Source organism: Mytilus trossulus, chromosome 6, assembly GCF_036588685.1.
Source record: "Mytilus trossulus isolate FHL-02 chromosome 6, PNRI_Mtr1.1.1.hap1, whole genome shotgun sequence".
Lineage (NCBI taxonomy): Eukaryota > Metazoa > Mollusca > Bivalvia > Mytilida > Mytilidae > Mytilus > Mytilus trossulus.
The window spans coordinates 28,589,146-28,614,476 of NC_086378.1; the positions used below are offsets into that span (position 1 = coordinate 28,589,146).

Genomic DNA, 25,331 nt, shown 5'->3' on the forward strand with positions numbered 1-25,331 from the left:
TATGACTGCGTTGGATAAAAACCGCAATTTTTATACGTGTGCATGTCAAACAAATTTCGTTGTAGAAGGGTCTAAAAACAGCACAAACAACATTTTCCAAAAGACCAAAAGAGTGAAAAAGTATATTTAAACAAAACGCATTTGACTAACAGGTCGAACAACTGATGTTCTTTAACCCTGCTGACTGCCATTGACGATTGCCAAATAAAATTGATCACAAAATGTAACAAACTGGATCTTAATATAAATTTAATACGTCACAGAAAAAAAAAATTGTTAACTTGTGGACAGGATGTTGTGCCACAAACATTCGGTGTCAGTATTTCTTTAGTACACCATATCCGGATTTCGACAATAAATGTCTCTTCAGTGATGTTAGGGATCGAAACGGTATTTGGAAGGCCATATAAAAAGTACCCTCATTTTTTAGAGAAAGTACCCTCATTTTTAGATTAACTCTTGAATTTTAAGAGTCAATATATAGGATGAACGGATCATATAAACCGGAGGGAAAATATGATACATGCCCAAACAAAAAAATATAAACGAGTCTAAATTGAAAACTACGTTCAAACCTATGACTGCGTTGGATAAAAACCGCAATTTTTATACGTGTGCATGTCAAACAAATTTCGTTGTAGAAGGGTCTAAAAACAGCACAAACAACATTTTCCAAAAGACCAAAAGAGTGAAAAAGTATATTTAAACAAAACGCATTTGACTAACAGGTCGAACAACTGATGTTCTTTAACCCTGCTGACTGCCATTGACGATTGCCAAATAAAATTGATCACAAAATGTAACAAACTGGATCTTAATATAAATTTAATACGTCACAGAAAAAAAAAAATTGTTAACTTGTGGACAGGATGTTGTGCCACAAACATTCGGTGTCAGTATTTCTTTAGTACACCATATCCGGATTTCGACAATAAATGTCTCTTCAGTGATGTTAGGGATCGAAACGGTATTTGGAAGGCCATATAAAAAGTACCCTCATTTTTTAGAGAAAGTACCCTCATTTTTAGATTAACTCTTGAATTTTAAGAGTCAATATATAGGATGAACGGATCATATAAACCGGAGGGAAAATATGATACATGCCCAAACAAAAAAATATAAACGAGTCTAAATTGAAAACTACGTTCAAACCTATGACTGCGTTGGATAAAAACCGCAATTTTTATACGTGTGCATGTCAAACAAATTTCGTTGTAGAAGGGTCTAAAAACAGCACAAACAACATTTTCCAAAAGACCAAAAGAGTGAAAAAGTATATTTAAACAAAACGCATTTGACTAACAGGTCGAACAACTGATGTTCTTTAACCCTGCTGACTGCCATTGACGATTGCCAAATAAAATTGATCACAAAATGTAACAAACTGGATCTTAATATAAATTTAATACGTCACAGAAAAAAAAAAAATTGTTAACTTGTGGACAGGATGTTGTGCCACAAACATTCGGTGTCAGTATTTCTTTAGTACACCATATCCGGATTTCGACAATAAATGTCTCTTCAGTGATGTTAGGGATCGAAACGGTATTTGGAAGGCCATATAAAAAGTACCCTCATTTTTTAGAGAAAGTACCCTCATTTTTAGATTAACTCTTGAATTTTAAGAGTCAATATATAGGATGAACGGATCATATAAACCGGAGGGAAAATATGATACATGCCCAAACAAAAAAATATAAACGAGTCTAAATTGAAAACATATATATATATATATATAAAGTGCCTAGAAAATCAACCTAACGATGTTAGAGTAGATTTGATTCGTAACTTCCTCCCCGGCGCCGGGGCTGGAACCTGTACTTTATTTCTAACTTCTACGACAACACCGCCTAGCATTGTGCAGAGACCTTATCCCCTCCTCTAACTCTAGCTTATAAAAATAAGCTGTCGTTTCGGGAGGTGTTACCTGCTCGTAGGAATTAAACAAGGATCTCTGATACAATACACGAAGTATTTATTTTTAGTGTACAGAAATGATCATCTACTCATCTCTTCAGTATAATTGCAGGATGCTAATCTATTAATAGAAGCATACAATCACTGTAAATATATATGTGTATATGTATAGAAGTTAGAAATAAAGTACAGGTTCCAGCCCCGGCGCCGGGGAGGAAGTTACGAATCAAATCTACTCTAACATCGTTAGGTTGATTTTCTAGGCACTTTATACATATTCTAAGGCCTGGTATTTCTTAATCATAAGAAATCCGATGGACAAGGTATAATTTGCAGTTGTCACTACACACAGGCAGACATATACACATATATATATATATATATATATATATATAACTCAACATTTTTTAATATGATTTAAACTGTTAAACTATTGATACCGTCATTTGTTATTTTATATTACTTTTACCTTCTTGGTTGAAAAGTTCAATTGAATATAATATATTAACAGCATTTATATCATGTTTAATTATGAATAAATGAAAAAGACAATGATTCGGAACTCATTTTACTATATGAATAAAATGAGATACGGTTAACAAAAATAGACGAGCAACCCCAAAACCAAATTAAACTAATAAAGAACATTGGAGGTCAATATACGACATTTTCAGTCATACCACACATAGATTGAACATAACGTTCGTATATTGTTCGTTTCTGTGTGTGTTGCATTTTAACGTTGAGTCGTTTGTGTTTTCTCTTATTTTTGAGATATTGAGATAAGACGTGGCACGGTACTTGTCTATCCCAAATTCATGTATTTGGTTTTGATGTTATATTTGTTATTCTCGTGGTGTTTTGTCTGTTGCTTGGTCCGTTTATGTGTGTGTTGCGTTTCGGTGTTGTGTCGTTGTTCTCCTCTTATATTTAAATCGTTTCCCTCGGTTTTAGTTTGTTACCCCGATTTTGTTTTTTGTCCATGGATTTATGAGTTTTGAACAGCGGTATACTACTGTTGCCTTTATTCGTCGCGCTACAATTATTCCACATACTCATAATTTATACACACTGGAAACTGAAGATTGTCTATACATTTATTCATTTAGCTTTCACACTTAATTGAATACTCATATTCTGATTCAAGTTGTATTCATTTCTACGAAGCAACATCACATATAAATATTTACCCCAGGTGACACTATTCTTAGGGGCTTTAGACTCATGTCATGCTATTCTTATAATTTGGTCGATGCTTTCAAGGAACTTTTGACTTATTCTTGACCACTATTGTTTATTCTTTGTATTGATGTAGATCTGTAGTTTTGAGATCTATTAACTTCGTTGGTCGAGGTATCGTTTTTCTTTAATCGAAAGTGTTGTTTATTTTTTGCCGTCAATTTTATCCCATTCTCATTGGGTATCATTTCACCCTTTATCATAAAACAATCACATCTAAGAGCAAGTGTTGTAAATATTGAAAAAACCAAGTAATTGGTTACGAAAAAGGTCCTCTCCTTGGATAACTGGTTCAGGGTTGAGAATGTGCCCATATGAGTGGTTAACCTAAGGTGTAAACAATGTCAAATGAAATGAATATCGTGATGAAAGGAGATGCCAACGAGCAAATTGAAATTTTACTGGGACAATTCATACACATGGTGTGTACAACACTTACTATACATATATAAATAAGAGGATGGAGTATGATTGTCAAGAGACAATCATAGAAAATAAAAAAAATCATAATCTTACTTCTTAACACTTCTGACACATCTGTCAGCTGTCTGTTAAGATTACCGGCTCTTTAAGAACCATGGACTTGACTTAATTTATATAAAAAAAACATTCATAATTTACGACGGGTCCTTCATGAAAACATTTTCATGAAGTTTCTTCATCAGCTGAAATGCATGACCGTCCTAAGCAATCTTTGATTCTGCTTTATGAATGTGTTGACAATGAAGATAAAAAATTCCTCAACACCTCATCGAATGACCTGATGGCTCTGGTGGCATGAAATATCAACAAAAAGAATTGTATCTTTTGTAAATCTTTAGGCCAATTTTTATTGCTAGTATACCTTATAAAAATCATGAATCAATGTACGTACTATACACCGATTTTAAATTGTTTTGAATTTTCTTATATTGAACAAAGTAAAACTGGCATTGGCAAGCTCGTATTCTTTTTCCTCAATATTAAAGAGAAATATTGAAAAATGCGTCACTACAAAATGGTAAACATGTCGAAAGTGATATAAATGACTCCACATGGTATATCTCATACAAGGTATTTGAAAACTAATTGTATGACATGTGCAAAGATGAGCGACTGATTCAACCGAGGCAGTGAATCTTTGTTTTCGAAAGCTACAACGAATAATTTTATGTTACGGATATCTATAAATCTTAGTCTATTAAATTTTCAACTACTATGCTTGTATATTCTGTAGAATTTTAAGTTTTTCAGTTGTTTTTATCAACTTTTAGGTTTCATCACATGAATATAGAATTATGAAAAGAAATTTCACATTTCTTTTCCATTTTAAAACAATTCTACTATAAGAACATGCATTCATAAGTTAAACACTATACCTTTTATGTTCCTGTCACTTTCTTTGTCCAATTAGTTTTACTTACGGCTATGGCTTATGACTTATTTACATAATATTTGCGCAAGTTACATCTTTATCGTAATAGAAGAAAACCACAGACTTCATCAATATCACCAATATTATCTCTGAGGATAATACTCTCATATATACAAGGATAAATGACGCTCTAATCAATTTTAAATATAAGATCCTGGAACAACACTTTTTTGGAAGCTCTTCTCGATGAGTAGTAATTTTACAACAGAAAATGGCAAAATGGACATTCAAACTCATAAGTTGAAAATAAACTGACAACGCTATGGCTAAAAAAGAAAATTATCAACAGACAAACTAAAATACGCAAAACACAAAATAGAAAATTAAACTATAAACTAATCATCACGAACTCAATACCAAAATGTGGGTGTAATATGGTGCTCCGGAAGGGTTATCAGATCCTCCTTCACGACTACAGCTATCTAGATTATGATGTATTAGTTGATAGATTAAAAAAGTATTTGTGTAATAAAATGTACAAAATATCTGTACCAAAGCAGCTGCTCGGTTGTCTCTATGGACATCTCGCAAATGAAATGAGCCATTGCCTGAACAACTGGTTTGTTTTAACGCCAATGAGAATACTCAATGCTTGACCAACTGATATGATTCAGATGTAATTGTTTTTACGTATAGTAAATTACAAACAAGGCAACTCTGGAAGTATGACGATCTTTCACACAAATATATCAAATATGAAGGTTGCCATTCACTTCATGTCTCAAAACTTTTAAGCGACAATGCAATACCTGAAATAAGATTACATAGAATATTGTATTTTTTTAATTTTTTGTATAAAAGTAGAAATATGATTAAAGTTGTTTCTTTAACATACAGGGTCTTGACAAAGACATTCATATTTTTCTTACTTTTAAATAGAATCAAACATTTATTTCAATTCACGTTTGACATAAAAGTTTTACACAAATTGTATAACTAAACACTGTATTTCAGGTTGTTCGCTTATCTTGTTTTCAAATTTTTGTTAGATATTCGGTATTCTGGGGTTTTATCCATGAAATGCCTTTAATTCAAATTTGCCTAATTACCCCTATTTAAAAAACAACTTAATCCTTATTTTTTATTATAATGTTTGAGAGAAAAAGAGTGTCTACGTGAAGTGTATGGATAATCTAGAGATATTTATTTCCTGACAAATTTTCAATGAAATATTTCGAAAACACGCACACTTCATTTTTTTCGACTTTCTCTTTTTGGTTCGTTTATTTATATACTATCAATTTATAAATAAAGGCAACAGTACTATACTGCTGTTCAAAATGCCATCAAATGATTGAGAGAAAACAAATCAGGGTTACAAACTAAAACCGGGAGAACACATCAACTATAAGGGGAAACAGTCTTTTAAAAGCTTGTCACCTTAAAACAGAGAAGCAAGCGTTCTTTAAAAAAATTGTCACCTTACAAAAGAGTAGCAAACGTTCTTAAAAAGATACCCCATCTTCTACAAAGGATAAAAAGTTGTTGTCAAATTTGAAATAATAAAAAAGTACTTTGTTTTTCAGGTTTTTTTTTGGTTTTTTTAGATCTTTGAGGTGTGACATGAAATCTGAACTATCTTCTTTTTTAGAAAAAGAAAAACTTTAAAGATGGATTCGTTTACAAAGGGACTGAAATTTTTCATTGTTGCTTTGAATTTCATATTACTGGTAAGTATTTCAATTAAGTATAAAATATCAAGAAAAACTACATTAATATTATTGATAATTATACGAAAATCATAGTACCAGTTGTATTTGTATACAGAAGCCGTAAGGGGACACACAAAATCAGAAAATATTTTTTTTAATTCGAAATCACGATAAACATTTCCGTTTTACCGAGATCGCGATAAAAAATCTATCGTTATCTCGATAAAACTAAATTGTTATATCAAGAATAAGGATCGTCATATCGTTATCCCTATTTATTATATCGAGATGTCGGGTTATTATATCGTTATCTCGATTTATTATATCATTATCTCGATAAAACGAAACTAATATATCGAGATCCCGGATTATTATATCGTTATCTTGATTTATTAACCGAGATCTATGTTTATCAAATCGATATGTTTAATATAACAAGCACTCTTTTGTTTATTGTGCCGCAATAACCATAGCACGGGTTTCTGTGGACCTAAATGCCAAAATACGTGTGATAATTTAGATATAGCCAATTTTAAATAATGGAATGGATATTCTGAATAATGGAATGGTCTGCTGCGACCCTTTAGTCCCTTAATACATGCATACCGTATACCTCATTCTGAAGCTTATTTATATAGAACAAAAGTTATATAGTTAATATGTTCCCTTTTAGAGGTTTAACAGAGAATCTACATGTCGCAATACGCGTTAACATTAAAAAATGCTTTTTTTTAATAATGCAATAGATATTTTGAAAAATGGAAAAGACTGCTGCGACCCGTTAGCGCCTAATAACATACATACCTTATACCTCATTCGAAAGATTATATATATATAAAAAAGACATGTAGTCAATTTGTTCCGCAACGTCTATTAGAGGACTAACACAGACCCTTTGGCCCCTTTATACACTACTTTAAAGCTTATAGCAAAAGTGATAAAATGGTATATTAATAAGCCTTCGAATGAGGTAGAATGTATATTTGGAATTAGGGGCAGAAGGATCGCAACAGTCTATTCCAATATTCAAAATATCCATTCTATCATTCGAAATTGGCTATTTATTTCAGGCGTATTTTGGCATTTATGTCCTCAATAACCCCACTAATGGTCATTGCGGCACATATTACTTATAATCATTTTGATCCTCTATAAATAACATTTTATATGGTGTATAAGGTCTTCTTAATTTGTGGCTTACGAGTCGCAGAAGTTCATTCCATTATTCAAAACTAGCTTTTCTATAATGTTCACCCTTATTTCTGTTTTTAGGTCCTTCGTAACTCCTGTAATATGCGTTGCGGAACATATTGACTATATACATTTTGTTCTTCTATTAATAGGCTTTCGAATGAGGTAATCTGTAATTAAGGACTTCTTCTTAATTTTCACACGTACTTTGCATTAAGGTCCTCCGTAACCCCTCAAATGGTCATTGCGGTACAATGGATATGTTATATCTATAAATATGGGATGAAAATCTGCAAAATCAAGGTGAAAAAATAACGTTGAGTATTTTTATGCATATATATTTGTTTTGGTATTCAGGTCGTCCATACATTGAACCAAGTAATTTCTGTTAAAAAAAGTTAGGGAAATCTACTAGTTTATTCTCCGAAACTAAATAAACTAATGAGTTAATGATATAATAATCTGTGATCTCGATATAACAGTTAAGTTTTATTGATATAACGATATAATAAATCGAAATAACGATATGATAATCCTAGATATCGACATATAAAATCGAAATGACGATAAATGAAATAATCCGATATCTCGATTTATTGAGATAACGATATAATAATTCGAGATCTCGATTCAATGATTACGGTTTCAGTATTTGTAAGATATATCCGTCAATAGTAAGGAAAAACATTTATAAAAAGGTCACATATTGATGAAAACGAAATAAATAAAAGCCTTTTTGTTTTTTCTCAATCGATTAATGACTTTTTAACAGCGGTATACTACAACTGTTTTCATCAATGAGGAGAAAAAATGAACAAATAAAAACTAAAAAAAAGAACGTGATAACACGTTTTAGATTAAGTGTGCATTAAGTCGTAGAACTCATTAAAAAAAACAAACATATTTTTTAATATTGACGATAACAGCATAGAGTTTTAGTAACTCACTATATCAAGAATGAATAGGTGTTTGTGAATGATTATTAAAAAGGATAAAACAAACACATTGACTTTTAAGAGCTCCTTTCAAATTAAGGAAAACAAAAACAAGTATAGTCTGACAAAATGCCAAGACACTCAATTTGCATTTAAAGATGTGCGGAAAAGGGTTTGTCGCATTAAAGTGCAATAAGGTTACCTTTGGTTAGACATAACTGGAAGTTTCAGGAATCATATGATTTGATTATTTTTATCATATTTGTACTAATACTGATTTCGTTTATGATAACTTAAAACATGACTCAATATGCATAACAACTAAACAATATATAAATACTTGGTGGCATTTATTATTAAAACCTTTGATTTTCTGCGCATAACACTACTATTCCAAATGCTCAATCGAAAGATCGATTTCATCATCTCATAAAACAGAGCTTTTTCTATCAAAATAGTATATATATACATCTTGTTTTGGTTATAGTTATTTTTATTTTGAGAAGAGCCTAACTGTTCTGTCAGAATATACACTGAACATGATCTTATCTGCTGGACCTTTTTAATAGTCAATATATACTGATTTCGTTTATGATAACTTAAAACATGACTTAATATGCATAATAACTATACAAGTATAAATACTTGGTGGCATTTATAATTAAAACCTTTGATTTTCTGCGCATAACACTACTATTCCAAATGCTCAATCGAAAGATCGATTTCATCATCTCATAATAGAGCTTTTTTTTTATCAGAATAGTATATAAATACATCTTGTTTTGGTTATAGTAATTTTTATTTTGTGAAGAGCCTTACTGTTCCATCAGAATATACATTTAACATGATCTTATCAAAATGCTGGACCTTTTTAATAGACAATATATAGACAACATGGAGTTTGGAGGATTTGTCTTTTAATAGACAGTCGGTATTTCAACCGAGTACTTGTTCCTTCTAGAAAAGATGACTTCTGGCGGATTTGTTTTTGAATTCATATGCATCAAAATTATTCAGAACCTTTTGAAGGATAAAAAGAAAAAGCACCTTGTAAAATTCTTAAATTTCATTTTCAGATATTATATAAATGATGCTCTATCACTTAAAAATCCATATGTTACACAGCTACGTTTGCCAAGGAACTATTTCTGTACTAAAAATCTGTACTGGAAATTTAATTTTAATATTCAGTACTATTTTGATACTTTAAAATTATTGTAATATTTAGGTACCTGTATTTTACAGTACTGAATTTGTACTTGAAATTTAGGTACTACAGATTCTTGGTTACTACTGTGACATTATCAGCATTTTGAAAATTTTTCTATTTCAGACCTCTTAAAGTTATGATTTTCAAACATGGAATATTGTATTATTTCTGTACCAAAATATTCAGTACTGTAGAGTACAAGTACCTAGATATTACAATAATTTTAAAGTAAAGAAACAGTACTAAATATTAAAAGTAAATTTCCAGTACTACATATTTTTAGTACAGACATAGTACCTATGCCAAAGTAGCTGTGTAGTCAATACTTTCATCTCGTATATCCCAATGAATTAGAAATAAAGGAAACTGTTGAAACAAGAAGGGTTGCTTAATATCTTTATCGGTTCCTAACTGATGGACGACTTTATACTTAACACCGAGACAAACGGGATGATTTTAATATTTCTGACTTATCAATTTCCCATCTCACTACATTGTTCCTGTTGTTCCTTAGTTTCTCGTATAGATGGTTGATGTGTTTAATTGCCAATGAAAATTATATTATAAATCAGTCTAAATGACATGGATGTAGGCAGGTATAGGTCACAGTACTGAATTCAACAATGTGCATAACCCTTAAACGAAACGTCGGTTAGAAAAGCGCCCGACCTAAAAAATAAAGACTATAAAACAACTCGTACGAAAACGGTCTGTTTTACAGGCACACACAGAATATGGCAGGGGTTAACATGTTTTTGAGCACAAAACCCTCTCATTCACTAAAACCTAAAACAAAATAATACACAATATTGACATCCCACAAGTTTTCATACATGTAATGTTAACATATACCTATGTTTTAATTTATATAAAAAAAAGCAGATGAAAATCATGTTACAAGATCTGACTTTGGTGTAAAAACGTTATTTGCTGTGATGAAATTTTTATCCAAATTCAATGTTCGTGCAGTGAAAAACTAAACATATCTTTATTGACTGCAAACAAATAGTCTGAACAGAACTGGATTTTATGCAATCATGTCCTGTAAATTGGAAGAAGGACTGAAAATAACGTAATAATTTTCTAATCAGTTGCAAAGATGTAAAACATCAAAATGACCATTTCAGATAAAAAAAAAAGAAGATTTTTTTACATAATTCGTATGGACATATAGACCAATTGTTGACAAAGTAATAAAGGCAAATTTTATGAACTATGATATAATTATAATGTATAGGTATCAATGAAAAGACAATAATTAATTGCCTTATGAGCAGATAAAAACCCATATAGAAACAGAAAAAAGAACTTTAGATTCAGTGTGCATGATACCGAGGAAATCATTCATAAAAACCGGTCGAGATTGTTTTTGCATATTTACTATAACAGCATGCATCCTGTTTTTTTTGTATAGACTTGTTAAAATCACCATAAGTAAGAATATGTGTTAATGAATGATTGTTAAAAATTACAAAACAAACACATTGACGTTAAAGAGCTCCTTTAAATTCAGAAAAAAAACAAAAACAAGTTTAGTCTGACAAATGTCAAGACACTCAATTTGCATTTAAAGATGTGCGAAAAAGGGTTTGTTGCATTAAAGTGCAATAAGGTTACCTTTGGTTAGACATAACTGGAAGTTTCAGGATTATATGATTTAATTTAACGTTATCTAAGGAATAAGAGTTTTTCTCATATTGTACTAACATTGGTTTCATTTTTAATAAATTTAAACATGACTTGATATGTTTTATACTATAATTACTGTATAAATATTAATACTTACTGGTATATATCATTAAGACCTTTGATATTTCCACGATTTTCACTTCAATTGTAGACGAAACGCGCGTCGGGTGTACTTAATTATAATCCTGGTACTTTTGATGACTAATTTCACTTCTATTCCACGTGCTCAATTGAAAGATCGACTTCAACATATCACTAAACAGAGCTTTTTTCTATAAAAACTTGAATCAATAAATATTAAAAAAAAATCTTGTTCAGTATTTTACTAAATTTATTGTTGTGAAGAACCTTACTGATTCTATCATAAAATACCACAGTTTGACTGTCCCTTTGGTATCTTTCGTCCCTCTTTTACTGATTCTATCACAAAATTTATTGGGGATGATATTATCAAAATGCTGGACTGTTTTTTACCGACAATAGATTTGTTGAGTTTGGTGTATTGATATTTTAATATATAGTCAGTCGGTATTTCAACGGGTACCCCCTGTGGCCGATTTGTTTTTTGTACTCGTACGAAGCAGAATTCATTCAAACCTTCTAAAAAACAAAAAGAAAAAGCACCATGCAAAATTCTTTAATTATACTTTCAGATACTAGTATATCAATGATGTCCTATCACTGCATAACCCATTGCTAAGTCAGTTCTTGCATCTCATACATCCCAGTTAACATGGAATTAAAGAAACTACCGAAACTAGAGAACTGCGTCATACCTTAATCTTTTCCGCAATATTGACACAGATAAGACGACCTTAACTCAACAATGTGACAAATGGGTTGATTTATATTTCCCACTTATCAATTTCCGATTTCTTAGCAGTAACATACCCTCTGCTCCGTCGTTTGGTGTTTTTATATCTCAGTTGATACTGACTGCATATGCATGAGTGTGCTGCTGACGCAGAAGCAGCTCTAACAGTTATTAGGAGGAAAGATTAAAATGATACTCCGTAAATTTATCTTCACGATGTGTCTGTGTCTTATCTTATTGATGACGTGTTTTATCACGTCTAACAGGGTTCTCACTAAGGTGAGTCCATGAGTCCAGGACTCACCAAAATCTGTCTGGACTCACCATTTTCAAAACTGGTGAGTCCACAGTTGCATCAAGATTAAAATATTTTGTATAAACTATATAGCAAAAGTTTAAAAGTGATCTGAATTTAATGTCATTGCATTGCTCTATTAGGAAATGGAGACTAAAATATTACATTATATTGCAACATATTTTTTTTCTTCCTCCTGTTGGACTCTTCATGGCTAAAAATGATGAGTCCCTGGACTCGCCTTGAAAAATCCTAAGTGAGAACCCTGGTATAAGATTTTTATTTGACATCTTGTCGTGATCCTGCTAAGTACCGACCGTGACTAATTCCCAGATATGAATATTATACCGAATGTGATTTTGAATAGGCAAACGATTTACTATTTTGTACATCAAACATTCTGTTTTTATTTTTGGTTGGATAATGTGTTACATGTATGTCTTATCATTTGTAGTCGGAATGATTATTAAAAACAGCCGTTCTCTAATTTTTGTGCTATTTTCACATTTCCTGACCGGTGTGAGAAAAATATTTCTCCTCACTAGTGAAAAATCTGTTTTCGGCAAATGATTAGTCGAAATTTGATTATGACGTCAAAATGTTTTGTTTTCTTCCCAATTTTCCTATTGTGACGTCATGAAAAAAGGCGACCTTGCCTGATGACGTCGCATATAAAGAGCACAATTTTCTGATTTTTTTTGAAAAAGAACGATAAAAAGCATTAGAGAAACAGATTCCGACACTATAACTCGTGTATTACGATATTTCTCCACTCTCGACAGTTAAATTTTATTATCTAAAGGGCTCGGCAAGCCTCGCGCTTTAAATAATAAAATTGAACTGTCTCGAGTGAAGAAATATCGTAATACACTTGTTGCAGTGTAAGAATCTGTATTTCAATACTATCAGTGAGTGTTTATTCGATGAAAGAGTTTGAATATCCCTCTGGTATCTTTCGCCCCTCTTTCAGGCAAAGTTTGAATGTACAGCAGCTTCTATCTGTCATTTTGATAAATTATCATATGAGCCAGTCCATGCGAAAAGGTACAAAAAAGTCCTTTTAATAAACTGTACAGGACACGTTATCAAAGTTTGTAATAACATTTTTGAAAAACGATTTTATCCGAAAACTATTATATTAATGTAACCATTATAAGAGTGTCAATTCTATCCCAAATTTGTCAATTAAAACAGAAAAAGACGTAGAAATATCTGAATTTTTGGTATTTGAGCAAGTGTAAAATTATTTGTTCCCCGGACTAATGCTACCGACCAGAAACTTAAAATTTTTCGACACTACAAAGACAAAAGTCAATAATTTCCTTCAGTTCTATAGGTTTAAAGAAAGTGACACAACATTAAAACATGAGGGAAAATACAAAAACTTTGACATCTTGTGTTTTAGAAATTTAAATTTAATTTAAGTTAAGTTATTTAATATTAAGCTATTTAATATTATATAAATTAACCGTCGTTGCACGGGATTCGAACCGTTGCCCGGTTTGATTGCATTGATATCAACATCGTAAGCGAGAGTCTTATCCCCAATGCTACCGGGGTTAACATTACCAATTGGCAAAGCGAACCTAGAATTTCGTAAATTTTTCGTTTTTGTACCTTTTCGCATGGACTGGCTGGCTCATATGTTTTTTGAGATCGGTGGTTCATTGTTAGTATGACATTAGGAGTTAGGGGGATTTAACTTTACTAAGTATTTTATTCTAAAAGAACCACAAAGATGGTCGAAAATAGCCGTTTTTCCTGCTATTCTTAGAAAAAAAAACTGCATTTGCAAGAATAAAATCAACAATAGACAGTATCAAATCCTTATATACAGTGACAACAAATAAAACCCTTGCTTTTCTTTTCATTTTACAAATATTTGACTCAGCTGACCAAATGTTCAAGGAATAATTTATTAGATTTTTCACGTATAACATTTTTCTCCTTACAGTTCGGAAGTACTGTATTGCTGGTATTTGGAATCCTGTTTCATACTGGAGCAAAATTGGACTTTATCGAGGCATTGGAAACCAAGACCAAGGATAATATCCGTGATTTAATCACAACGACTGGCATTGGTGATGTGGACAACATTGATAGATTTAGTTTTACTCAGCTCCTGGGTGGATGGATAGCGCATTCGATGATAGGTGTGGCGCTTTGCATGATCGTTCTGTCGTTCAGTGGTTGTTGTGGAGCTTGGTACAAAGTTAGAATTTTCTTGCTCATTGTGAGTATTTCAGTTAAACTCATCACAATACAACTAAAATATGCATCGATAGTTAGTACAGCACGTACAATTTACTTATCTCATTTTATAAGAAACTATTAAATGGACAATACTCCTCTTTCAAATTTCATTTTCAATCATTCTATGTTTTTTACACTTAATGATAGTGAAATATATTATCTGTTATTGCAAACTCGCTACTTGAAGTTTAAATAAAAGTGATTTTTGAAATTTTTCACACCAAATTCAGTTTATTAATTCTTAATTTGTCGAAGACGGCAGGCAACACACGTGTTCTTCCGGAAACACACATTTAAAAATTATTGACCATCTCTAACAGCATCTTACTAAACTTATGATTTTTTGTCCTAATTTCTTTTTTTTTGTCATAATTTCTATATAACTGAAATGTAATAATTACACTTAACCGAACTACAATTCTGTTTTAAAGAATAATGCATTATGAGTTCGATTTTATCCATTGATTTCGATAATAAATCTACCAAATAGAATCTTTCCGATGTACATAAGACTTACAGACATCAGTGTTTATGTTTTTATATTAAATGTTCTATATTTTGAAAGGGTTCAAACGTTTTCCATTTTAGTGCAAACCTTTAAAAAAATTCTCAAGTAACCTGATATTGAAATCATGTCACTGACATAGAGATAAAAAGCCTTCATTCTGGCTACAAAATATATTTTGAAAGAATGTTTGGACTTTAACCTTTTTTTTATTCGAGCGTCACTGATGAGTCTTATGTAGACGAAACACGCGTCTGGCATAAATATAAAGTTTAATCCGTGATTTTCTATTCAAGGAATAGATTACACGATCTGTATTTGGCAAAACATTTCGGAATTTGCGGTCCTCAATACTCCACAACTTTGTGTTTATTTTTCTGTTTTATCGTTGTTGATTTGAGTGTCTTTGATAGACGAAACACGCACCTTGTATAGAAAACTTTAATCATGTAATCTATAAAGAGTTTTTCTATATTTAAATGTGTGAAAAATAATATCTATGTAAGGCCTTGGCTTTTATACATTTCACTCGAAATCTAGGATGAATATTTTAGATCAAGCAATTAGATTCAGGATTATGACTTATAATGACATCAGAAGAAACCTTTATACTCTAAATTTTCCGGATTATGTATCAACATGTTTATTTTTAATGGAATTTCAAAAGAAATAAAGGCTTAAATGATATTTTGTTATGTAAGACATTTACTTTTACCTTCTTTCCTCAACAGTTGATATAAAAAATCTTATTTCTAATTTCAGTATATCATAGTGCAGAGTGTTATAATGTTTGTTGAAGTACTTATTATAGTGCTTATGTTTACAGTACCATTAACTGTAAGTATAAACAGTCACTTTGATACATGTGTTTGAAGTCTATATCGTCTGAAACATAAGTAATAAGTCAATGTTGAGGTAACTTCTGTCACTGTATTTGTTTCGTATATTTTAGAGGCTACTATCTTACAAGCTACGAATATGGATAATACATAAGTTCCAGACAAAACGTACCATTCAGCTTCCCCCTTCTTCCCTGTTTCAAAATCATGGATCGATTGTGGCATTATATAATGTTTAACAAAAAATAGTGTTTCAAACAAACTTATGACATACACACGCGCACTACGTGTAGTTGTGTTCTATTGTTTGTTTACTTGTTTGTATGAAGCATATTGAATAAAGGTGTGATAAGGACACTTAAATACGTTTTGGTCTGCTTGTGTTTTTTTCTGGTCTAAGTTAGAAGTGTGGGTATCCAATTTTCTTACATCTTACATCTACAATAAAAAGAATTTTATTTGGATTGAAGCATATTAAATAAAGGTGTAATTAGAAAACTTAAATACGTTTTGGTCTGCTTGTGTTTTTTTTCCTGCTCTAAGTTATAAGTGTGGGTATCAAATATTCTTACATCTTACATCTACAATAAAAAGAATTTTATTTGGATTGAAAAAAAATGACAATTCTTATCAGTATAACCCTTTCTTTTACATAAACCCCCCCCCCCCCCCAGGTTTTTTGTTTGTGTTCGTGTTGTTCAGTCTAAAGTTTTGTCTAATATATTTTGTAGACTGTTTGTCCTTATGTCCTTTTTTGATTTTGAACAATTACCTTGTCAATTTGTATTTAACCTATGCATTTGAAATATCTTTTGTATCTTTTGCCTGTCTTTTACAGAAAATGGAGAAAAGGCGTTCTTTATTTCGACAAAAGCTCTTATGTAAATTGGCTTCTGTGTTATCGTAAACTCATAATAACCCAAACTTTAATACAACATATATTTTTTCTTTTAAATCTCAGATATTAAATTCTTTTATTTTATTATAACTCAAACAAGACAAGCCTTGCCCTTTTGATTTTTTTAACCGCATGGCTTAATATCAATATTACCAAAAGGTTAAAACTAAATATATGTTGTTATATACGTATGTGTTATTACCTTTTGACCCAAACAAATGATTCACCAGTACTACACTTTGAAATTCCAATATTAAGACGATATCCAAGGGGTCACTGTCATAGATACATCATATGTAATACATTTAATATTAAATGTCATGCGTGTTTTGTAATTTTAAAGATTCAAGGTCAAATTAAAAGAGAGATGGACTTTACAATAGCAGGCTTCCAAGGATTGGCGGGAAACAATGACAGGACACTAGGATGGATGTTTCTTATGGACTACGTTTGTATTTTTTGATAATTAGAAATATCTTATGTTTAAATAAATCACGTTTATAAATGTAAAAAATATTTGATCGTCAAATTCTAAAGGTAACAATACATTTGGATAAAAGGGTCCTCGTTGGTCAGTTGGTATAAGTACATGTAGTTGCTACTGTTACCACTAGCTAGTCAAACACTGAGATTGTGACTTCGAACACCGTTCATGCGGTTGAACTCTACTCCAATCTTAATTTATTAGATTGTCACTTTTCCTTTCGGAGGTCGGTGGTTTTCGCCGGGGACTCCGGCTTCCTCCACCAAATAAAAAGAGCTGGCGGCCAAGAAGTAGCTCAAAACCTGTGTTTCAAAGAGGCATTTAAACACAAAAACATCAAATCAAATCAATTCAAAAATAAAAACCGTATAACAGTTTCCACTAAAATAGTTACAATGCACGATTTTATCTCGCTTATTACTGATGTCAATTGTTTCTGTATTTAATATGAACATCATTTAGTTTGTACTTCGATGTTGATCTCAACAATTGCCGAGGATGTCAAAAGTGAAATCGAAATTACTTTTCAAACATTAATTTTACATTATCATAGAAATAACTTATTTTGTGATACTTGTATAAAATTTAACCCAGCTAAACTCTTAATTCGTTGAATCGTTATAAAATATATAATGGTTAATTTACAGTATAAATGCTGCGGAACTGAGACATACAAAGATTTTCAGAACGAAGCAACTGTTTGGGATAGGACTCCAGGATCTATTTCCACCATCATCGATGCTCCTTTAATATGCTGTAAGACTATACCTATAGGTGGCGCTGATAACGACGTCGGTTGTGCAAGAGAGGCTTCAAAAGATATATATACTGAGGTTATCATTTTCGTAATAAATATTAAAAATAAATATAATGATTTAGCTAATATATAATTCGTCTAAACTTGACATATATACTTATGCTTTTTTTTTTTAATAATAATATGGATCTTGTTTATATACCAGCTTTGATTATAATTATTTGGAATATCTTCTAATTTTGACTTCTTCTTACTACATTTGTATAAACTTCAAGATTTACCTGTATTATTAAAACCAGTTTTTGTTCAAAAGTGATTATTTTCGAAAGGTTAAATATTTCGCAGTGGTGTCTGGCCATGGCTTTGTTTGAACTTGTTTGTTTGCTTTTGGCCTTGAATGTTTGTCCCTAATATTTCATTAACTGAGCATTTGCATTCAGATGTCGCAGATCAATTCTACTCGTTCATAGTGTATCAATTTTCGTTTTTTGATTGAGTTAACCTGCCAATTGATATTTTATCGTGTGTTTTTCTATGTTGTGATGTTATGCTTTTGTTTCAGTAAAAGGGAGAAGGTTTGGTAGCATTAAAACGTTTAAACCTACTGCAAATGTTTGCACCTGTCCAAAGTCATGAATCTGATGTACAGTAGTTGTCGTTTGTTTATGTAACTTTATTCGTGTTTCTCGTTTCTCGTTTTTTTTATATAGATTTGACCGTTGGTTTCCCCGTTTGATTGATTTTACACTAGTAATTTTGGGGTCCTTTATAGCTTGTTGTTTGGTGTTAGCCAAAGCTCCGTGTTGAAGACCGTACATTGACCTATTATGGTTTACTTTTTTAAATTGGTTTTTGGATGGAGAGTTGTCTCAATGGCACTCACACCACATCTCTCTATATCTAATCAACAACAGAAGCGATTCTAGGCGATGCATTTTTTTTAAAAGTAGTAAAAAAATCCTCAATTGGTTTAAAAATCCACAGACTGTGGTTTTCTTAATATAAATAGTTAGCAAATACACAAACATTTTTATTCGTCATTTTATATCAAAAACGACTTGTCTCTTGTGGATAGTTGTCTCATTGGCAATCATATCACATCTTCTTTTTTATATTGTCACCCACAAATTTAGAAACCAGTTTTAGAACTATAAGCAAAAATAGAAACATTAACATGCGAATATGCCCTTTGGTATCTTTTGCATTTCATCAGAATTGTATATATTCAAACTTTCGTATCGTTCATTATTTAAAAATTGATTTTAATTTGCATTTTTATACGCAACCGAACCTAGTTGTGTCTTAAATTGAAAAGTATAGATCATATTTCAATATGTCAACGAGCAAGGAAAAGTAATAAAAATAAACAAACCCAGAAAGGTATAATTTGGAACACTTGCTGGTCGAAACCGAAAGTTCTTTGTTCTGCTGCAGTTACATTTTAAGAAAATTTTTATATAACCGCCTTGAAAAAAGTACTTACACGATAAATAAAAAAAATTAAAATTAGAACGAATCTAGATGTGGGAAATTAATTGGTAACACACTCGTCAGGAAAAACACGGAATTCCTACACAATTGCGACTTTGAATACTTCAAGTTAAACGAATGAGCCAACGTATCGTAGCAAAAACTAGTTTACCACTGTTTTGGAGTATCTTATTTTGGAGAAAAAACTCATAACTGATGCATAGTACCACAGCACTTTCACATATGACACTTTACTCTTGTACTTATAGGGTTGTTTTGATGTTATCTGGAACAAAGTGTTAGAGAAATCAATGTATACTTATGTCGTGATTGGCAATGTTTTTCTTCTTCAGGTAAGTGATTGAAGGTGAAGTGTACAATTATTCAACCAAGAAATTAAATATTTTTATTGTCAAAACAATCTATTCATTGCTCTTTGAAGTAACTTATGGAAGATACAAACGTATTATATCACGCATTTACATTGCACAAGCAAGTGTTTAATCTTATTTTTATATCTTTGATTAGTTTCTTGTCTATACCGAAGGGATGTTCAAAGTGGTCTGTAAAATTGTATTCATTATAATTGGCTTTGAATTTGCACACAGAAATATAAATGTAAATGTGCAAAACAACTGTGTAAAAGGGATAAATCGTACATTATTCTGAAAAGGTGTAGAATAATCGTACGTAATCGAGTTATTATTAATGTAACTGATGGATAAGATCAGTCCAAATTCAGATAACGTAGCACTTGCAATATTAATGACGTCATTCTGTTGATTGCAAGAGGGAATTCGATAGTATCATGTAATGTTGTTTTACCCTGAAAACAATTCATCCATTCACTATCTTAATCAAAAGGATGGAAAATTGGCAAATTAGATATCGGGGTTTTTAACTGCCGACTATCGAATTCCCTCTTAAAATAAAAAAAAAATATATCATTGTTATCATTTACTTTATCTTTAAAACATGTAAAAACAAGATATAATCTTTTATTATAGATTCTGTTGCTTCTTTCTTCAATAAAATTTTATAGAGATGCAAAAGAAAAAAAGAAAGTCAGACCATTGAAACCTATACTGAAGAAAACAAAGGATTACAATGGATATTAATTCTGTTTCTTGTTGCTTATTCTAACCAGAGCTGTGTGTTAAAACTGATGTCTGCTAGGTTTTCTTTACTACAACGGAACATATACATATATCCATTCTCAATTTTATAAATAATTCTATTATGTAAAGACATAATGTTTATATCAATACTATCATTGTTTCGTTTTATAACATGAATCCAGTGAAAAAGGACATTGAACTTAGTTAAAGGTACATAAACTAGTAATAATTTGAATGTTGTTCAGTGTCACGCATTATTAAACACCTGCCTTTTTGTACTTGTCAGTGGTATCACAGCTTTACATGGAACTGTATGTGAACCTAAAAATGTATTTACCGCAGTTATAGCCAAGTGATAAGATTAAGGTATTTTTTAAAGTTTGAATAACAAAACTACTGAACTCCAAAAAAATGCTTAACGGAAAGTCTTTCATCAAAAGCCAAAAGCTTAACTCGCCAAAAGCCAAAAAAACATCAAATGGATACAAAACAACTGTTTTATTCCTGACCTGCTACAGTTAATTCCGTATGTAAAAGTGGTAGATTTAAACTAGTTGCATAGCTTGCTAAACCTCTCACTTGTATGACAGTTAAATCTTAATAATGTGACAACAATGTGTGAGCAAAACATAATCGGTAAAATGTCAAAAATGTTATTATTATCTTAACTACAATAAAACACACAATCTTGTTTAAATATACATCATTCGATTGTTCTATGTGTATAAAGAAAAATGGTCGGTCAAAAATATATGGTGCAGTGTTTTTTTTTTTAAATTACAAAATTCTTAAATACCACTTAATCAGAAGAGTGTTGAGAACTTTTTTTAATTGTTTACCCTGTTTAATATTGCATTCCTAAAGGATAAAATCAACATCAATTAAGGTTGCATATTATTGCGTACATTCACTTCATTTGAACTTTGGTAGATATGTGTCTCATTGGCAATTATATCACATCTTATTTTATAGATTCTCTGTTATTTTATGTATCGTTGTCATTTATCTTAATTTATTTTGATAAGTATTCTGTCATCAGACTCGGACTTCTTTTAAACTGTGTTTGACTGTGTGTTTTTGTTTATTCTACTTTGGTAAAGGTAAAAGTGAAAGATTGAGATCTCACAAAACATGTTAAGCCCGCTGCATTTTTGCGCCAAACACAAGGAGCATCTGGCCTTTTTTAGTCTTGTTTGTTTTTATTTATATGTTTTGGAGTTTAGTATAAAGTTCATAACCACTGAACCAGTATAATTTTTTTTTATTAAGAAGCCAACTGAGACCTAACTCCGGATGCGGGATTTCTTCACTACATTTGTGGTCTTATTAGCTGTTATCTGCTATTTAGTGGGGTTGTTGTCTCTTTGACATATTCCCCATTTTCATTCTCAATGTTAGTTAAACGTTCCAACAGCGCCTGCATGCGGAGTTTATATCCAAAAGAGATACGATATCCGGCTTGTATTGCATATCATGATTTCAATGAAATAGGATTACTGCTTACAAAAGAGGGACGAAAGATACCAAAGAGACCGTCAAACTCACGAATCGAAAATAGACTGACAATGCCATGGCTAAAAATGAAAAAGACAAAAAGACTAACAATAGTACACATGACACAACATAGAAAACTAAAGAATAAACAACACGAACCCCACCAAAAAGTAGGGATGATCTCAGGTGCCCCGGAAGGGTAAGCAGATCCTTCTCCACATGTAGCACCGGTCGTGTTGCTTATGTGATAAAAAATTGGTAAATGGTATAATTCGGTAGATTACATTCATGAAAGGGAATGGGGTTGTAGTAACGACGTAAGAAACATATCCGATATTATTTGTGATACGGTTATTCCATAACGGTCAACCAACTCATGATAGCGTCCGTAAAATGTTTACGAAGGGATGATTTCAACTTCACCATTTGGAACTCTTGGTTTAATACATGTAGCTTCCTTGTAAGCAACAACCATCTATCGAGAAAATCATGATAGGAAACGCAAGCACGGGAATATCGTATCAATTGGGAGATATATATCCAGTATGCAAATGCTGCATGAATGTTGCTACTTAGAAATAGAAAGTTCATAATTGGAAAGTTTAAATCATCATTTTGGTCGTAAATTTTTGTTTTCAACCGACCTTCATTGTCAATTTCTAGATGTAAGTCAAGATATGAGGCCGACTTAACTGTTTCTGTAGTATCCTTTATCTTTAGTTCGATGGGATAGATGCGTTCCACAAAGTCAGCAAATTTTAAATTATTTGGTGAAAGAACATCATGTATATAGCGGAAAGAAGAGTTAAAGGACATCGCTAACTTCTTATCTTTCTTCCTAAGAAGTTCCTGCATGAAGACAGCCTCATAATAATTAAGAAACAAGTCGACCGACACGTAGAGGGGCACAATGTGTTCCAATTGGAATGTCGACAGTCTGTTGAAAAACACGTCCTCCGAATGTAACCTTGTAGGATATATCCCTCCCTAAGACAAGATACTTATATCTACGTTGGCCATTCTGTTTAATGAAGCAAAGTAATACCAACTCTTTCAATTTGTCTTTTTGTTTGGAATGTGGAATACTTGTGTAAAGAGAAGAAAATTCAAATGTTTTAATACTGTTACAAGATGAAAGAGGATTAGATTGTATGTACTCTAAAAGATCTTTGGAATTTTTAAGTATCCATTCTGATTCACGCCACCTCTAGAATACGCATTTTCACAATAACTTTGAAGCCCGTTTTTGATTGCTGATAAAATAGATGTTAATAATTTAGAAAGAGGTTTCGTTGAGCTCTTCGAAGACCCAGCAATATACCGTTGTTTGTAAGGACACTGTATCCAATACATTGATGGAAGATCCTGTTATTCATCTTTGGTTGAAATTCAAAGGGAACATAGAACAGACCTATGGTTATCCAGGATTTCCTCTTTGGTTAGTGTCGTGAGGGTATATGTTGAGTTTCCAAGTGAATTGTCAATACCTAATTCGTTTATCAAGCAGTTAATGTAATGAATTTTACACACAAAAACGATGTTGTTTGGGGCTTTATCTGCGGAGTCAACAACATATTTGTCATGGAGAAAGGATGAGTGTTTTGCAACATTTGGGTCTTTAAAGATTGACGTAGCATGCGCATCGATAGACCCATTTAGTTTCTTAATTCTGATTTGTATCAACGACCTCACTACCTAAATCCATTCGGAAAGAGTGTCTACGTCTTCCTTCTTAATCGATTACCTGGCATAATCCTCGAATGAACCCTTCAAAAATTTAAAGTTGTATTTCAAACTGATGTATTAAGGCTCACGATATTTCAGACCTTTCGATAATACAAGGATGCTTTTATACCAAAAGTTCCAAGTGTTGAAGTTGAAATCATCCCGTCCTAAATTTACGAACGTCATCACATGTTGGTTGATCGTTTTACGGATGATAGCGGACATGTTCCTTAAGTCGTAACTACCGAATTTGACTTATTGTAATTACCGAGTTTGTACTACCATGATCAAGACGACAGATGCCACATTGAAGCAGTATCTGCGTACTCTTCTGGAGCACCTGAGTTAACCCCAAATTTTGATGGAGTTCGTGTTGCTCAGTATTTCATTTTCTATGTTGTGTGAACTATTGTTATTCATTTTTTCCCCCTTTTTAATCATTGCCTTGTCAGTTTATTTTCGATTAATGAGTTTGAATTTTCCTCTGGTATTTTCGCCCCTCTTTTAAAGAGATTTATGAGAAATTTACACCGCCTTTTACCTTATTTGAAAATAATGAAAGTTTCCGTGGTGTCAGTTAAAATTTAATGAAACAAAATAATAATGAATTCTATACTGGAACACTATACAACGTACCAAAAAACGGTATGATATGATGCAGACTTTTTAACTTATCTGACAAAAGATAATATAACAAGATAATGTACCTTACCTGTGTAATTGCAAGGTTCTTCTTAAAGAGGGACGAAAGATATCAAAGGGACAGTAAAACTCATAAATCAACTAAAACAAACTGACAACGCCATGGCTAAAAATGAAAAAGACAAACAGACAAACAATAGTACACATGACACAACATAGAAAACCAAAGAATAAACAACACGAACCTCACCAAAAACTAGGGGTGATCTCAGGTGCTCCAGAATGGTAAACTAATCACGTAGATAACAACAGGTATAAGGTTTCCAGATAGTCGATAAAAACACTTGGCCATTAGGCATTGCAGTAAATAGTTATCAACGGTACCAGGATTATAACTAGTATATTCTTCTGATTACACACTCCTGATTTGATCAAACTGTATTTTACAGTTTTAGACAATAGACTAAAGTGACAGATGTTGTGGATTGATTGTGATAATATATTTAAGGAATGAATGTAATATTTATTATGTCTATGAAGAAATAACATAAAAAAGAAGGAATTTGATGCGACCGTCGTACAAGTGAGAGGTTTACCTCCATTAAACCAGGTTCAGTCAACCATTTTCTTCAACATTTGAAAATGCCTGTACCAAGTCAGGAATATGACAGTTGTTGTCCATTTGTTTGATGTATTTTATTATTTGATTTTGCAATTTGATTAGGGACTTTCCGTTTTGAACTATCCTCGGAGTTCAGTATTTTTGTGGTTTTACTTTTTACACTCGTAA

The 25,331-nt window shown here is 31.8% G+C and overlaps 1 protein-coding gene across 1 annotated transcript; it reads left to right on the forward strand.

Annotated features, from left to right (window-relative positions):
* The first annotated feature begins 6,142 nt into the window (after positions 1–6,142).
* LOC134723300 (tetraspanin-1-like) lies at positions 6,143–20,847 on the forward strand. Its single transcript, XM_063586918.1, has 7 exons — positions 6,143–6,240; positions 14,311–14,589; positions 15,877–15,951; positions 17,195–17,299; positions 17,983–18,168; positions 19,832–19,915; positions 20,570–20,847. The coding sequence occupies exons 1-7, from the start codon at positions 6,181–6,183 to the stop codon at positions 20,678–20,680; spliced, it is 900 nt and encodes a 299-aa protein (XP_063442988.1). The 5' UTR covers positions 6,143–6,180; the 3' UTR covers positions 20,681–20,847.
* The last annotated feature ends 4,484 nt before the right edge of the window (positions 20,848–25,331 follow it).